The sequence below is a fragment of the Artemia franciscana genome, chromosome 8 (assembly GCF_032884065.1).
Source record: "Artemia franciscana chromosome 8, ASM3288406v1, whole genome shotgun sequence".
NCBI classification, from domain to species: domain Eukaryota; kingdom Metazoa; phylum Arthropoda; class Branchiopoda; order Anostraca; family Artemiidae; genus Artemia; species Artemia franciscana.
Window position 1 is genome coordinate 11255210 of NC_088870.1, and position 16591 is coordinate 11271800.

Here is a 16591-nt window from a genome sequence, read left to right on the forward strand (position 1 = left end):
GACATGAAGAAAATTTGTTTTTCATACTGTGAAACTAGGTACGCATCTTGCATGTGGATATTTTCTCTGGGATAGTCACAAAAATGGCGAGCTGGTCATTCCGGCATTAAGGTACGGTATGAATTTAATCAAGGCTGATTATAAAAGAAGAAAAAGAAAAAAATGGAGTCGCAAATTCGTAAAGGCCGTGTTCAGCGAAGGGTATTACCGGGTTTGAACCCCCTCCCGAAATCTTTGACTCGTAATAAAGTAGGAAAAGCATATATAAGTAAATTGTTTGCTTTTCGTAAAGTTTTTGTACCACCCTCCACCCGAACAAAATGCCTGGATGCACATTTTCAGTGCGTATATTGTTTTTTTTAATTCTTTTTACTTTGATTCCTTCCCTTTTTAGTGGTTTTGGTTTAGATTCTTCCTTTCTTAGCGCTGAGGGCTTCTTGTTGTATACAGCCGAATGATTTTTCATCTTTTCCTTCCTACCTGCCATAGACGCATTGTTTTTCACGACTTTCTTTGGTTTTATCTATCTATCTTTTCTTTGTTTGTTCTATTATCTATCTATTTGTTTGTCCATAGGCTTATGCGTGTTCTCATCTCGTCTAACCTTAAACGGGGCTGTGACAGGTGATAATAACCAGAAGTATTAGAAAGGCCCAATGTTTATTTTGTTTCCTTTTGGTATGAACGGGTTCCTTAGTCATATGGTATCGAGAGGGGCACCAAGGTTCTATTCTAAGGCTAATATGCTGTTGAGTTCTTTATAGTGCTTCTATTATTGGACTCTCTTGTCTTTACAACCTCATGGACAAGCTAGAAGATTTAGTTGGTAGACTTGATTTTTGATGTAATATATATGTATGTATTTTGTTGAGGTTTAATTCTATTAAGAAGCTAATTAATAATTTCTGAATTTTTGAAAATTTCCCTGAAAATCTCGCTAAAAGGGTGGAGCAAAAACGCTTGGACCAAGAAGCGTCAAAGCTTCAATATAGTCATGGTTATATGGCACATCGGGCTAGCACACGTTCTGTGGAAGTAGGTGACCGATGGTCAAAAATTTTCTTTTCAGCTTACCGTCTAGGGTCAAACGAAATGAAGGTCGCCCCCTAATGGAATCGGAGGGGGGTTTTAAGGAAACATTTGGTGGACATGAAAATTTTTGGGAGGATATAAATAGTGAGTCTTGGAATAGATTGAGACGGAGGAGGAGCGTGCGTCGCTTTGTTGGCTTCAGGGGACTTTGTGCGGCATTGAGATGTTAGTTATAGTAGTAGTAGTAGTAGTATCAGATGTGTTTATAGTTTCTTATGAATTTTATTTTGTGAACTAGGGGCTTCATTGTTTTGTTTTTTATTCCGATTTAGCTCATAGATGATATGTTTGGTTTTATGTCTTGTCTATTGTTCTGTTTCCTTTTCCAATTCATTTGTTCGTCTTGGTGGTCTGTGGCACGACCGTATCCAGGATCTTGTTTGGAGGGGCTATTTTTCGGGAGGGGTTGCAAAAACTTAAAAGGCGCATAAAAATTTGTTTATATGCATTTTTGTTACGGTTTTGCAAATCGTACTAAAGCTTGGGGGGCTTCAAACCCCCTCCTAGACACGGCCATGGCTTATAACTGATTTGATTTAGCGAACAAATCTGTGTGTTATTTTAATTTCTCAATGCTTGATTATACACACAAAAGTGCAGAAATATTAAACTTTTGAGAATTCCATGTTTCAACTATCATGTGCGTATTTTGCCCCAGGACAGCCTGCCGCATTTGACAGCGTTTCTGTAAGAAATCTTTGTAGTATCTGACATTTTTGTATCGGAAATATTACAAACCTTTTCATATTTTGCCCATGTCTTTGACGGAGTGTCATTCCCTTCTACATTGATTACAGAAATTTAAACGTAAGTTTTGACAACGCTTGCAATATTTAAAAGAGTTGTTTTTCAAATTGAAAATCGAAGTTAATAAAGGGTGTAATATATTCTAGTGGAACATTCTTTTCAGTTTTACGAAACAAAATCATGTAAGACATATTTTTCATGAAATAACTGAAATCAAGAAACACAAAATTATGCACTGATCTATACAAAGGCTCCCTGGTATGTAAAGGAGAAAGAAAATACAAATACCTCTTCATCACTAATTCACAAATAATAAAAAAGATGAAGGGGTGGGAGAGGGAGTGGGATTAGGTCTAATATATTCTCTTTCCATTCTCTATATTTTATTGATTCAGCGTTTTGAAATATTTCGTTGCTCAGAATGGATTATATATTAATTGAGACTGATGTATTGGTACATGGCCATTCCCAAGGCTATTGGTGCCGGGGGAAAATAATTACGACACCTCTTCTCGAATGAAACATAAATATAAAAGCCCCAGAAGCTCCAACCGAGGCACGCCCCCAGCCATGGAGCCTGGGGCAGCTTTTCCCGGTCGTCGTTCCCCCTTGAACGGCCCTGCGCGCACGCAAGACTTCTTTTGTGGACGTCCGATTATAAATAAATCTGAAAACGTTTAGTACAATGTGATGTGTTTTTGACTATGAGAAGTCGTTGATTAACAAATTATTCCCCCTGATTTCTATGATAGCCCAGCGGCCATTGAAAATGGCGTTCTGTGAAAAATACTTATAACCAAAGATTATTTTGAAAAAAAAAATGTCATATCGTATGCCTGAGTTCTTTTTTTCGACCAAAAGAAAAAAATGTCTTGATTTTTTTTTTTTCAACCAAAAGAGAAAAATGTTGTTTTTTCAGTATAAAGAAAAAGAACATTTGATTTTTTTTTCTTTATATACAATTTTTTGTTTCTCCTTTCTGTAGATAAAGAAATAAAAATGTAAAACCATAATAGTTGGCCTTTGTTACTTTATAAAAAAAAACAACTTTTTTTAAGGCTTCTAATTAACCGAACCTTGTGTTTCAGGAGTTGTTCTTAAAGAATTGGGACAAAATAGAAATTTTAGCGTAAAGACCGAGGTGAGAGGGGCAACCCCCTTCATATACGTGATAATTTTTATTCGTTTTGAGTTTCAATGTCGCTCCTTACTTTCAGTTGAAAAAACTTTTTTATGTAATTTCAGAACGTTTTTAAATAATGCCAGGAAATCTTACCCTTGCTCCGCAGAGGAATCTCCCTTACCACGTAAATATCCTCTAGACACTTCAATCCCGTGAAAATCTATACCGGACAATTACCCTTAACAGATCCACGTGTAAAATTGAGGTGGAAAAGAGAAAGGAAGATATATAAAAAGAATTTTGTATAGGAATTCAGGCAAATTCTCCCAGTGTAAGCATTTTCTCTGACAAGTTCTTCCCCTGAAAACTTCCCTCCTAATGGAAAATTCCCCCTTGAAAAACCCCTAGCAGAAAATTCGTCCCACCCCACCCAAAAATGTATACATACTTCCCAGTAACAAAGACTGCGCAAACAATGGGCGATTTTTTTAATTTACAAGACCTCTCCCCCGGGGCTTGTGGGGGGGGGGTATGTTATATCCAAAGATAAAGCTATGGACCTTTCAACTATGCTCAATAACATAGCAGTTTCAGCATCTCGATCGGACAATTTTGGGAAAAAGTGGTGTGGGAGGGGCCTAGCTGCCCTCTAATGTCTTTGGTCACTTAAAATAGAGCATTATAACTTTTGATTTCTGCTAGAATGAGCTCTCTCTCAATGTTCTAGTCCCTCTGGGTTGGTACGATCACCCCTGGGGAAAACAAACAAACAAATAAACACTCATCCGTAATTGTTCTTCTGCCAAAAAAAAAATCAGAATTCCACACTTTTTCAGATAGGAGCTTGAAACCTCTACAGTATGGTTCATGGATTCGCTGAATCTGATGGTGTGGTTTTCATTAAGATTCTATGACTTTCAGAGTGTCTTTCTCCCCTCTTCAAAAATCGAGGAAATTTTCCTAGGCTCGTAACCTTTGATGGGTACAACTAAACCTTATAAAACTTATATATTTAAAATCAGCACAAAAGTCCAATGCTTTTGGTATATATCTATTGGTATCAAAATTCCTTCTTTTAGAGTTTTGGTTACTATTGAGCTGGGTCACTCCTTACTTACGGTTCGTTACCACGAAGGCACGAACTGTTCGATTTGATGGTTTCTTTCGTCGATCAGAAGAAAAAAACAACAACAATGTTTTTGAAAAAAAACTCAATATGATACGGTTCCAAGTACGATTCGCCACTTCCTCTGAAGATTTAAAACCTCCAGAGCCCCCCTCCAAAAAAAAGAAAAATTATTTATGTATTTTATAAGAAAATAATATAATATTTACTTCGTTCATAAGAGAGTAAGAATCCTGGCTAATTCTTCTGCAAAATTTCTTGGCTTTCAAAAGTGAATATACTGCCAAGAAACATTGTTTTCTTTAATTGTTAAAAAAGGAGTTTGAGATGAATCTAATGGAGGAACAGATAACAAAGTCAACTTTGAAAATGGACGAAACACTGCCAATGGGTTAAGTATTACATGATGCGAATCACGTATTTAGGCTAAACCATATGTTACAAGAAATGCTCAGCTGGTGATCCATGGCGCCAAGCCTCAACCTTTGGAGGGGATGGGCTTTGGGGAGAGAACTCTCCTTCCGCAAATCATGCGGTGTTCCCAACTGTCCCATAATTTTACATAACTTGTACATTTTTATGTCAAAATCCAAAACTCAGTCATCATCGCTATCATTTTCAATATGTTTGGTTCGTTTTACTTCGGCTTATCTTACGTCATTATGAAATACATATCGCCGAACCTTTGTTGTATGCTAGGCATTGATGACCTTATCCATGTCAAAATCTCAAACCCAATTATTATCGCTATCATTTTCAATTTTGACACGTTTTGATTCTCGCTGTCCAGGTTGATTTTCATTGAGTCACTCGTATGTTCGGTGTCGCAAGTCTTCTAACCTCGTGGATCTTTGCTCTTCATTTTCATTTTTGACTTGCTCACAGACTCGGCGTCGCATGTTTTCTAACCACGGGTCTTTGCTCTTCATTTTCATTTCAGACACGCCATCGCTGTCCTTCTAACCGCGTGTCCATTTGCTTCTCATTTTCCTTTTTGAATTGTTCACATTCTCGGTGCCGCATGTCTTCGGACTGTGTGTGTCTTTTCTTTTCTTTTCATTTCATTTTTGACTCGCCGCCGCTTTTCTTCTAACCGTTTGTATCTTCATTTTGTTTTTGACTCGCTCACTTGCTCAGTGTCGTATGTTTTCTAACCACGTGTGTCTTAGCTCTTCATTTTCATTTTTAACACGCTCTAAATGTCGTTTTCGCATGTCTTCCTAACCGCCCGTGTCTTTGTTCTTCATTTTCGTTTTTGAAAAGTTTTTGGATTTTAATTACTTCATTCAATTTAGCAATGGCCTTTGCTTTAACTGTCCGTATTGGTATTGTCGTAATTGATGGTCCAGGTTATCGAATTTCACATCTCATCACGTTTGATAGTTCAGGTGTTGGTTCCAAAGAATCATCATTTATAGCAACTGCAAATTTTTGTTTTATGGGCCCTCCAACAGACATTATTTTATAAATAACTGTTGCTTTGGAAACTCAACAATCTTGTTTACGCTATGCATGACATCATATAAGAAAACGCTTATATGACGCCATATATGATGTCATAACAAATGCTTACATGATGTACTAACATACTATTTGACTTCATTTGTAAAAACAAAATTAAGCCTCTTAACGAATTTTCTCAGACTCCTGACCTATCTAGATCGTTTTTTTATGCAGGAGTATGTTTTTTAGAAAGATTATGTTTTTTTTTAATTTTGAGAGTATGTTTACGAGTTTTTTTTATGGAAGAAGTATGACGTCAATATATAAAAAAAATAACTTAAAAAACTTAAAAGAATTAAAAACTATCTTTTATAAAAAATTGAAAAACAGAAAAAAACTAAAAGAAAAACTAAAAAAAGGAAAAAAAACAAAAAATAAAAATAAAAAACTAAAAACTAAAAAAAGAAAGCAACTAAAAAAAGAAAAAAAGAAAAGAAACGAAACTAAAAAAAAGAAAAAAAGAAAAAAAGGAAAAAATAAAAAATAAAAAAGACAAAAAGACAAAAAGACAAAAACTAAGGAAAAGGAAAAACAAAAAAACTAAAAAAAGAAAAAGACTAAGCGAAAAAAATAAAAATAGAAAAAAAACTAAAAAAAACAAAAAAAAAGTTAAAAAAGAAAAAAACTAAAACAGAAGAAAAACTAAAAAAGAAAAAAAAATAAAAAAGAAAAAATTAAAAAAAACCTAAATTAGGTAAAAAACAAAAAAAAAGAAAAAGAAAAACAACAAATTAGGTAAAAAACTAAAAAGAAAAAAGAAAAACTAAAAAAACAAGAGCTAAGAGCTCATATGGCACTTCTGACGAGGCAAAAAGAACTAAGAGCCAAGAGCTCATATAGTATGAGCTCTAAAAAATTCTAAGAATCAATAGATTGATTTAAAAGGAAAATCAGGGGCTTAATGCCGGTCAGGATTTAAAATAATAGCTCTGAGACGCGATGTCCTTCTTAGTATCAAAATTCATTAAGATCCGATCACCCACTCGTAAGTTATAAATACCTCATTTTTCTAATTTTTCCTCTCCACTTAGCCCCCCAGATGGTCGAATTTGGGAAAACGACTTTATCAAGTCAATTTGTGCAGCTCCCTGACACGCCTACCAATTTTCATCGTTCTAGCATGTCCAGAAGCACCAAACTCTAGCATGTCCCCCAAAGACAGCGAATCCAGTACGGTTACGTCAATCACGTATCAAGGATATTTGTTTATTCTATCCACCAAGCTCCATCCCCATTCCTCCACTCCAAGCGTTTTCCAAGATTTCCCCCTCCAACTCCCCCCGATGTCAACAGATCTGGTCGGGATTTGAAATAAGAGCTCTGAGACGTGAATTCCTTCTAAATATCAAATTTCATTAAGATCCGGTCACCCGATCTTAAGTTAAAAATACCTCGTGTTTTCTAATTTTTCCAAATTATCACCCCCCCCCCCCAGCTCCTCCAAAGAGAACGGATCCGTTGCAATCATGTCAATCACATATCTAGAACTTGTGCTTTTTCCTCCCATCAAGTTTCATCCCGATTTTTTCACTCTAAGCGTTTTCCAAGATTTCTGTTTCCCTCCTCCAGCCCCCTATGTCCCCGGATCCAATTTGAGTCGAAAAAGGAGCATCAGAGACATAAGATCCTTCTATATATATCAAGTTTCATTAAGATCCGATCACATAATCGTAAGATAAAAATACCCCAATTTTCACGTTTTCCAAGAATTCTGGTTTCCCCCTCCAACTCTCCCCAATGTCACAGGACCCGGTCGGAATTTAAAATTAGAGCTTTAAAGCACAAGATCCTTCTAAATATAAAATTTCATTAAGATCTGGTGACCCTTTTGTAAGTTACAAATATCTCATTTTTCTGAATACCCCTCCCCCAACTCTACCAAAGAGAGCAGATCCGGTCCGGTTATGTCAGTCACGCATCTTAGACAGGTTTTTATTCTTCCATCCAGTTTCATCCTGATCTCTCCTCTTTAAGTATTTTCTAAGATTGCCGCCCCCCCCCCCAATGACGCTGGATCCAGTTGAGATTTAAAGTAAGAGATCTTAGTTACGAGGTCCTTCTAAGTATGAAGTTTCAAGATCCGATTTAACTTTTTCTAATTTTTCAGAATGACCCCCCCCCCCAATAGAGTGGATCCGTTCCAATTATGTCAATCCCGTATCTAAGACTTCTGCTTATTTTTCCCACCAAGTTACATCCCGATCCCTCCAATCCAAGCGTTTTCCATGATTTTAGGTTCCCCACCAAACTCCCCCCAATGTCACCAGATCCGGTCGGGATTTAAAAAAAGAGCTTTGGGACACGATATCCTTCTAAATATCAAATTTCATTGAGATCCGATCACCAGTTCGTAAGCTAAAAATACTTCATTTTTTCTAATTTTTAGAATTACCCCCCCCCCCCCAAACTTCCCCAAAGAGAGTGGATCCGTTCCGGTTAGGTCAATCATGTATCTAGGACTTGTGCTTAATTTTTCCACCAAGTTTCATCCCGATCCCTTCACTCTAAGTGTTTCCAAGAATTTAGGTTTCCCCCTCTTAACCCCCCCCCCAATGTCACCAGATTCTGTCGGGATTTAAAATATTAGCTCTGAGACACTATATCCTTCCAAACATCAAATTTCATTAAGATATGATCAACCGTTCGTAAATTAAAAATACTTCATTTTTTCTATTTTTTCCGAATTAACCCCCCCCCCCCACTTCCCCCAGATGGTCAAATCGGGAAAATAACTATTTCTAATTTAATCTGGGGCAGTCCTTTATACGCCTGCCAAATTTTATCGTCTTAGCTTACCTGGAAGTGCCTAAAGTAGCAAAACCAGGACCGACAGACAGACAGACCGACAGAATCTGCGATTGCTATATGTCACTTGGTTAATACCAAGTGCCATAAAAACTAAAAAAAAATTAAAAAAGAAAAAAAAAACTAAAAATGAAAAAAAAGAAAAAACTAAAAAAAAAGAAAAAACTAAAAAAAGAAAAAACTAAAAAAAAGAAAAAGAAAAAACTTAAAGAAAATGAAAAAAAAAACTAAAAAAGAACTATACCTGACATCATATTCAATATGACGTCAAAGAAATAAAAAATAAAAAAAAGGAAAAAACTGAAAAAGGATGAAAATATATAAATGACGTCAAGTTCGCAACGCGAAACCAGGCTTGCGGCTGATAGAGATAGTAAAAAAGAAGGGTTATCGCTGTATTACAAAAGCAATGCGTGAATAATTATCCTTAGGAAACACCAGAGCAACGCAAAACCAGGCTTGTGGCTCAAAGAGAAAGGACCAGATTAGGAATGTCCAATTTACGTCATCAGTTCGATCCAAAAATGACATAGCATTGGCCCTTGCGTCGTCGGGAATAGCCGCAACGTTGCTGCTTGGTGAAAGAAGTTTTTACTGTTTTAAAAAATAGAGTTGAGAGAATGAGTCAAACTTTAGCGCAAAGAGCGAGGCGTTGAAGAAGGAACAACCTCTTTCATATACGGTGTAATTTCTGTTCGTTTTAAGTTTTAATGTCGCTCCTTACTTTCAGTTTAAAAAAACTTGTTTTTTTTATTATTTAATACAAGTAAGGAGCGACTCGGCTCAATAGTAACCGACTATCTAAAAACATAATTTTAATATCGATAGATACATCAAAAACAGAATCAGCTTATTCTGCTGAATCCAAATATATACGGATCATCTAGTTTAGTGCTACCCATCAAAAGTTACGAGCCAGTGAAAATTTGCCTGGTTTTGTAAATATGGGGAAAACATCCCCTAAAATTCGAGGAATCTCAATGAAAATCACACTATTATTTTCAGTATACCAGAGAACCCTACTGTAGAAGTTTCAGGCTCATATCTGCAAAATTGTGGAATTTTGCTATTTTTGCCAGAAAACAGATCAAGGATGCGTCTTTTTTTTTCTTATTTTTTTTCAGGGGTGATTGTACCGAAATAATGGTCCTAGGAAATTGAAAGGAGGTGTATTCGAACAGAGATTAAAAGTTTCAGTGCCATTTTTGCGTGTGGAGGGTAACTGGGCCCCATCCCTCGCCCATTTTTCCCCAAAATTATGTGATCAAAAATCTTATGTAGTCATATTATTCAGTATTGTTGAAAGACCAAATAATTATGGCTTTAGGTGTAAGATGAATCCCTACAGTCCGTGGGGAGAGGCCTGTAAGCTATGAAATTGGCCCATTGTTTATGTATAGTATTTGCTATTGGGAATTATACGGATATTTTTATGGGGGAGGGGGGCTTTGCTTGAAATGGGTTTCTACAGGGAGAATCTTTCTTGGGGAAGGAAATTAACGGCGGCTGAATATTTAAGTGGAGAGGTTACACTGGGGGGATTTGACTGAATTACTATACGGAATTCTTTTTAATTGGCTTACATTCTCTTTGTAAAATTTTTGCGTGGAGACGTTCCGGGAGGGTTATCCAGGGTTTTTTCGACGTGTTTTGATTTATGGGAAATAATTTCCGCGGAAGGGGGTATTTTTAGAGTGATGGAGAGGCTCATTAGAGATTAAAGTCTTATTCAAATGAAAGAATTTTTAGCAAAATTTTTCAGGCTGAACCGTCCGCTAAGAATCTTACAGGGAAGGGGCATTCTCAGCGAGGATGGTACTGTCTGGAAAAAAATTGACGGGGGGGGGGGTACATTTTACGTTGGACGAAATTTCCACGGTGGTTTTACGCGAGGGGAAGGACATAGTGGAAATTTTATAGCAAGTATTTCAAGTATTTCATAGCAAGATTTACCGGTATTATTTGAAAAACGAACCGAAATTATTCCATATTTGAAGGATTGCCCCCCCCCCTCCCTCAATACCTTGCTCTTTGTGCTAACGTTTGACTGTTTGTACAAATTTTTAAGAGTTTCTACTGAAATACGGGGACCATTTAATTACAATAGGAAGCTTTTTTTTAAAGTACTAACAGCGTAAAGAGCAAGGTATTGAGGATGAGGTAACCCTTCATATTCGGAATAAATCTGCCAAAACCAATATGCAAATTTTGTTTGTTTTTTTTGTAATTTTGTATTTTTGTACGGTAAGCCAAATTCGAACCTGAGTTAATTGAAAAAAACGTTCAGAAATTTGATAAAAAAAACAAGTTGTTTTAACTGGAGAGACATCAAAACTTAAAACGAACAAAAAGTATTTCGTATATGAAGGTGATGTCCCCTCCTCGACGCCTCACTCTTTGCGCTAAAGTTTTTATTGTTTTAAAAAGTAGAGTTGTGACAGAGTCTAACTTTAGCGTAAAGAATGAGGCTTACAACACTGTATGAAAATAGAAAGCTTCTCTCGAAATTTCGAATCTTTTACAAATTCCCGCATATTCCACCTACTTTATTGTCCTTTTCTCTTGCTTTGACACATACAATTTTTCTCCTTGTATTTTTCTTAGATTCACCTTCCCAAGATTGCCTAGTCCCTCATTCTATGAAAGCCTGTTTTTTATTGTTGTTCTTTGTGATGCCTAGAGTTTACGGGCGGAGTACAGAATGAATGTGGTTTTTGGCAGTTGAATTCAAACGTGTTTAAACGTGTTGTCGTTTGAACCCGGTTTTTTTTAGTCTCACACACAAAAAAAAAAATTGTTTTCCTGGCTATTATTAACTCGTGTCTTAAAAGCGCTTTGTTTTACTCATCCCAACTGATCAATGACGTACATTTGTTTTGTGCATTATTTCAGCCTGTCAAAAGTACAATGGTTGTTTACAATAATGAATTTTATAATTATAATCTATATTATAATTATATATAATTATATATATAATTATAATTATATAATTATAATTATATAATTTACAATAATCTATTTTAAATAATTATATAAGTCGCGAAATAAGTAAAACTCAATAGAGAAAAAGTCGGATAATTGGAAAGGCGGCATGTGTCATTTCCCGTAAAACTTGTGTTGTTAGTCCCATGCCCTCAAAATAAACAAATTCATTCTGTTTTTCCTCTGTTATTTAGTTTGCAAGATATATATAAGCTATTAAAATAAATTAATAATATGATAAATGAATAGATGAACTTTATGACAAATGAACTTTTAACTCGTGGACGTTGGGAATTTTTTAAACATGTACAGATGGAAGTCCGAATATTTCAACTTCAAATCCACAATCTTAAGATCCGATTTATAATGCAAATGAGGACTCGTGGAGAGTCTTCGTAAATGTTGGGGCTTCTGCCATCGAGCTAAACACTGGTTCAAGTCTTAGGGAATAGGGGTGGGGGACTGGTGTAAAAATTTTCAAAAAAAAGTAAAATACCTGAAAAAGTTATTTTTGGCACGCATTTGTCAAATTTTCTTAAAGGTATGTTGAACCCATATTAGCATGGTAAACTCCCATTCCCCTTCATTGAGTAGTTGACCTAGAGTAGCTTCCCATTCTTGAGTAGATGAAAGTATTTGCTGACCAAAGCTAGTAAATGAGAGATAAATTAAAACAAGTTACTCCCCTATGATCGCAAGTCTGTTAGGAATTGTAACACTGGTAAGCAATTGCTTACTGCTTATTTTTATAAACCTTGTAAATATCGATTTTGATAATTTTTATGAAGTCATAAAAGTTAGTTAAGATTCACCGGTATTTATAAAGAATTAAATCCAAAATAAATAGTGGACATTATTCTCCCATGGACTGAAAAGGAGGCGAAGACACAGTAGCCATTTAAATACTAACTCACAAAGAAAAAAATAGGTACGATTATAAAAACTTATTTCTTTTTCCTTGACACTAGTATAACCCTTTGTCGCAAAAAAGCTTATTAAGGGCTCATTCGATTGTAATGTTTTTAAGGCCGTACCTTGAGGAGGGGGTTAATGCCCTCTCTCAAAATTTTGTCCGATTCATAGAAACGTAACAAAAGTTTTTTATAAACAAATCATTAACATGTTTTTACCCTCCCCCGAACCAAAATCCAGGCATTGAACCTTTTGCAGAAGGGCTAATTAATCTTTTAGGGTTAAGGATTAAAATATAACACGATTTGTCGGGTAAAAAAGTTTTTCAGACGGATATTAGAGAAAAAAGTTTTTCCATATCCTTCCTTTTTAAAGATTTTTATTAGCTTTGTGATTTTTTTCAGCTTTTTTTTCTTATTTCTTTTAGGAATGGATATGAGCAGTCATGACTCTGAAAGTTTTAGAGAAAGGTTTACTCGGGAAAGAACCAGGTCTAGCAGCGGCAAAGAAAACGCACCTATCATCCCTGTCAGAGGAAGACAAACCAGGTAATTTTGCTTAACCCATTAAGTTTCCCTATGTGTAAATACTAGCTAATAATATTGTTAATTCAGCACTGCACTGTAGCTTGATTTCGGAATTTCTCAAATTGAGGATCCCAGTAACTGGGACAACGGGGAGGGTCCCAAGGGCTTCTAGGAGTGAAAATAATCTATGACCGACTACAGTGATCCAAAAGGAGTCATTTTACAATAAATACTATGTATGATTAATATGTATTTAAAATAGAAGTTAAGACAGCTCAGCACGATTTTGCTCTATCTATATTGCCTACTTTTAGCCTTAGACATAAAGTTGCAAGACTCAAGATATGGTAAAGTTACCTGTAAAAGCTGGTTGTGTCAATTTGGGAGCGGGTGAGGATGAGGCAGTTGCTCCCTATATATATATATATATAAATATATAAATATATATATATATATATATATATATATATATATATATATATATATATATATATATATATATATATATATATATATATATATATATATATATATATATATATATATATATATATATATATATATATATATATATATATATATATATATATATATATATATATATATATATATATATATATGTGTGCATATATGTATATATGTTGATGATAGCTGACCAATCATCAGCAGTTTTATGTTCTTATCTTAAGTAAGCTTATGTTTGGGAATATAACATCAAACTACATGTAACATTTTCACCCCATTATAAATAATTGATTTCTTGGGTATTACGTTTGGCCAAGATCAGGTACCAATCATAACTCTTAAAACCAGAATAAGATCAAAAAAAGAAGTACATTATTTGAACCGCCTTGTCCAGTACCCCTGTATAGGAAACTTACTTTCCCTTGGCCTGAATAAGGGGGATAATTCATTGGCTTGAAAAGCAAGAAAAGTAGCTTCAGGCACGATATTATGTATCTACAGCAGCTTTTTTCCGTTTTTTTTCTGCAGCACAAGTGGGGCACAAGAACATCATGTAGAGCTGTTTAATGCTTCATTTGATAGGAAATTGGTTTAAGCCTTTCGTAATTAACAAAAATAATTTTTACAAAAAGCGCATTTTTCTATAACACTATAGTAGTAAATGCTATTAACACGTTCTTGCATACGAAAATCAAAATATGATTTTTAACATTATAAAAAGCATGTGTTACGTAAAATGTAGTTTTTTTTTACAAAGAATCTAATGTGTCAATTGAAACTTGAATAATTCCTGAAATAATAATGAACATCGAACTCTGGCCTATACTAACTGAACTATAGTAAAGAACGAACAAGAACGGACCCTAAATTATATTAATAAAGTCAGGGTCTACATAAAGGATCTATTTAGTTCGTTATAAATGGGGACTATGTAAGTTTAATCGGGTATGGCTGAAACCTAGTAAAGACCATCCACGATACATAGTAACTAAAAGTTAAGATAATACAAGATTCTTTTGAAAAGTTTTATATTAAAAGACGATCATCTGAAGAAATAATAAAGAACAAACGCTAGCTTGTAGTAACATGAAATATTGATTTTTATTACTAGTCTTACCTTTAGTGGAAGTATTATCATTGGTAAACTTTTGTAGGTTATGATGCAATATTGACACTTAGCTACATGGTTTTCTGAGGTTTGTCTCTTACTATTCAAACTAAGAAAAAGCCGTATGTTTTCTTTGTTTGTAAGATTTAAAGAGACTATGTGCTGGTCATTTTATTTTTTTACGGTTCAAATTACATAAAGGATGGATATAGTTCATTACAAAAGGGGACTAAGTAAGTTTCATCGGCTATAGCTGAAACCTGGTAAAGAAAAACTACGGCATATAGTAACTATAATTTCAGATAATACAAGCATCTTTGAAAAGGTTTGTATTAAAAGATTTAGAATAAGATTGCCATGCATCCTCTAACCAAAATAACAGGTGTGTTATCTTCTGTTGGTATATTGGATTTAAGTTGACCTGCATTTCTAGGCAAAAAATCAATAATTACTTTCTAAGCATGATTAACTTGCTTGCTCTACAACAATGACAATGTGCATGCTTGATATGAGTTCAACCATAACGCTAATAAAAAATAGCCATTATTTGCCGTTTCTATGCAATCAAATGTCACACTTCAAATTTCAAGCATATTCATAAAAATATTTTGAAGCCCTTTAAATTTTCATAGTCTCTTGTTTAGAGAGGGTGAAAACACACCCGCTCAGATAATAGATGCTTATATCCCGGCATATCACAGGATTTTTTTATAAAGGTACCCAACATTAAAAACAGGGGGGGGGTCGCTACTTAAATAAGAAGTGCCGATAAATTCAAAAAAATGTTGGATGTGGGTACTGCTGCTATCCCATTTGGGCAAATGGAATCTAAGTTGATCTGTAACTGTACAAAAATTGTTATTAATTGCGTTTTTTTTAATATGTTTCTTCTGCACTATAGTCAATGCAGCACCAGGTGGTGAGAGTGGGAGTAGATCTATTCTGGTAGTTTCTATGTTGAATGACAGTTATTACTCGACGGAGTTAGTAAAGTATTACCAGGGTTGCCATCCCTAGTGGTTTATCACTATTTATGGTGATATTTTTTATTGCCCGAACAAACAATCACTAATCAGCACACAAATGACTAGATTATTGAAGAAGATCACTAAATAAACCAAAAAATCACTAAAACCAAGTGATTTTTTTCATCGGGTGACAACCCTGTGTATTAGTAGCGAAACCTGATGATCCGTGAGAAAGAAACTGCGGAAATGACAGTAGGTAGTTTTTATTCCGTGGAGGTTTTAAGTACAGGAAACACAAAATTAAGTAACTAAACGATCTTGATTTTTTTTTTTTTTTTGTGGCAGTACCTGACTAAAAATACCTTTTGTGAAACAAATAAGCTAGAAAATATCTTCAGGAAGTAGAAAAAGTTGATTTTATTAGTTTGTTGGGAATTCAAAGAGGGAAACCTCAGAATGTTTGTCGGGGTAAATTCTAAATGCAAAATTATACCCATTGAGTTAAGTTATAGCTGAGTTAAGCTGGACATAGCTCACATGATTTAATGTATTTTTGGAAAAAAACAGAGACTTTGAAATTTTATTTAAGTTTAAATTGTATATCATAAAATAGACACGATCAATCAGTATAGCTTGCTAGAATAGAGAAGATAGACTGTAAATCTAGGTTTTGTAAAATGCGGAGCATAGTGACTTTGCAGAATTGGTGTTACAGTTCTTTTATGCACTTTAAAGCAAGACAGTTTTTTCAGTGGGTTACAAAATGTGACGCTTTCTTTGACCCCCCCCCCAAAAAAAAAAAATTGTCAGAGCCCTTTTATAAAATTTCTAAGAAATGCTCCCTCAACAATTTATTTGAATTGACGCAACTGGACTTCTTTGGTCTATGTCGAACGGTTTACTGCCAACTGTTCATCAAGGATCCGCTGGGCCGAACCTCCGAACCATCCGAACCATCTGTGACCGAACCTCCTGAATTCCTCCGACAGAAAACGATATTGCACTCTGAAACCGTTCTAAATTACTAACAAGTTTTTTCCAAAAAATCAAGCTAAGTTTATTGGTGTATGTATTATATTCTATACATGACAGTGCATTGTTCTGCTGATTAAGGAACCGTATGCGAAAAAATGCTAGAATTAATATAAACCGTTTCGAAGATAGTATTTAGAACGTAAATATATAAAGTTAATAGATAGAATTGATTTTTTGCCATTTCTTGGTTTGTACACA

At 34.8% G+C, this 16591-nt stretch overlaps 1 protein-coding gene across 3 annotated transcripts in view; it reads left to right on the plus strand.

The window, feature by feature from the left end:
* The window catches only part of LOC136029979 (uncharacterized), a 152900-nt gene that overhangs the window by 89068 nt on the left and 47241 nt on the right, over positions 1-16591 (plus strand). For all 3 annotated transcript variants that reach the window (XM_065708552.1, XM_065708553.1, XM_065708551.1), the window contains one exon: positions 12718-12838. In XM_065708552.1, coding sequence (XP_065564624.1) covers positions 12720-12838 — 119 coding nt within the window. In that variant the 5' untranslated portion in view covers positions 12718-12719. The remainder of the gene's footprint in view (positions 1-12717; positions 12839-16591) is intronic.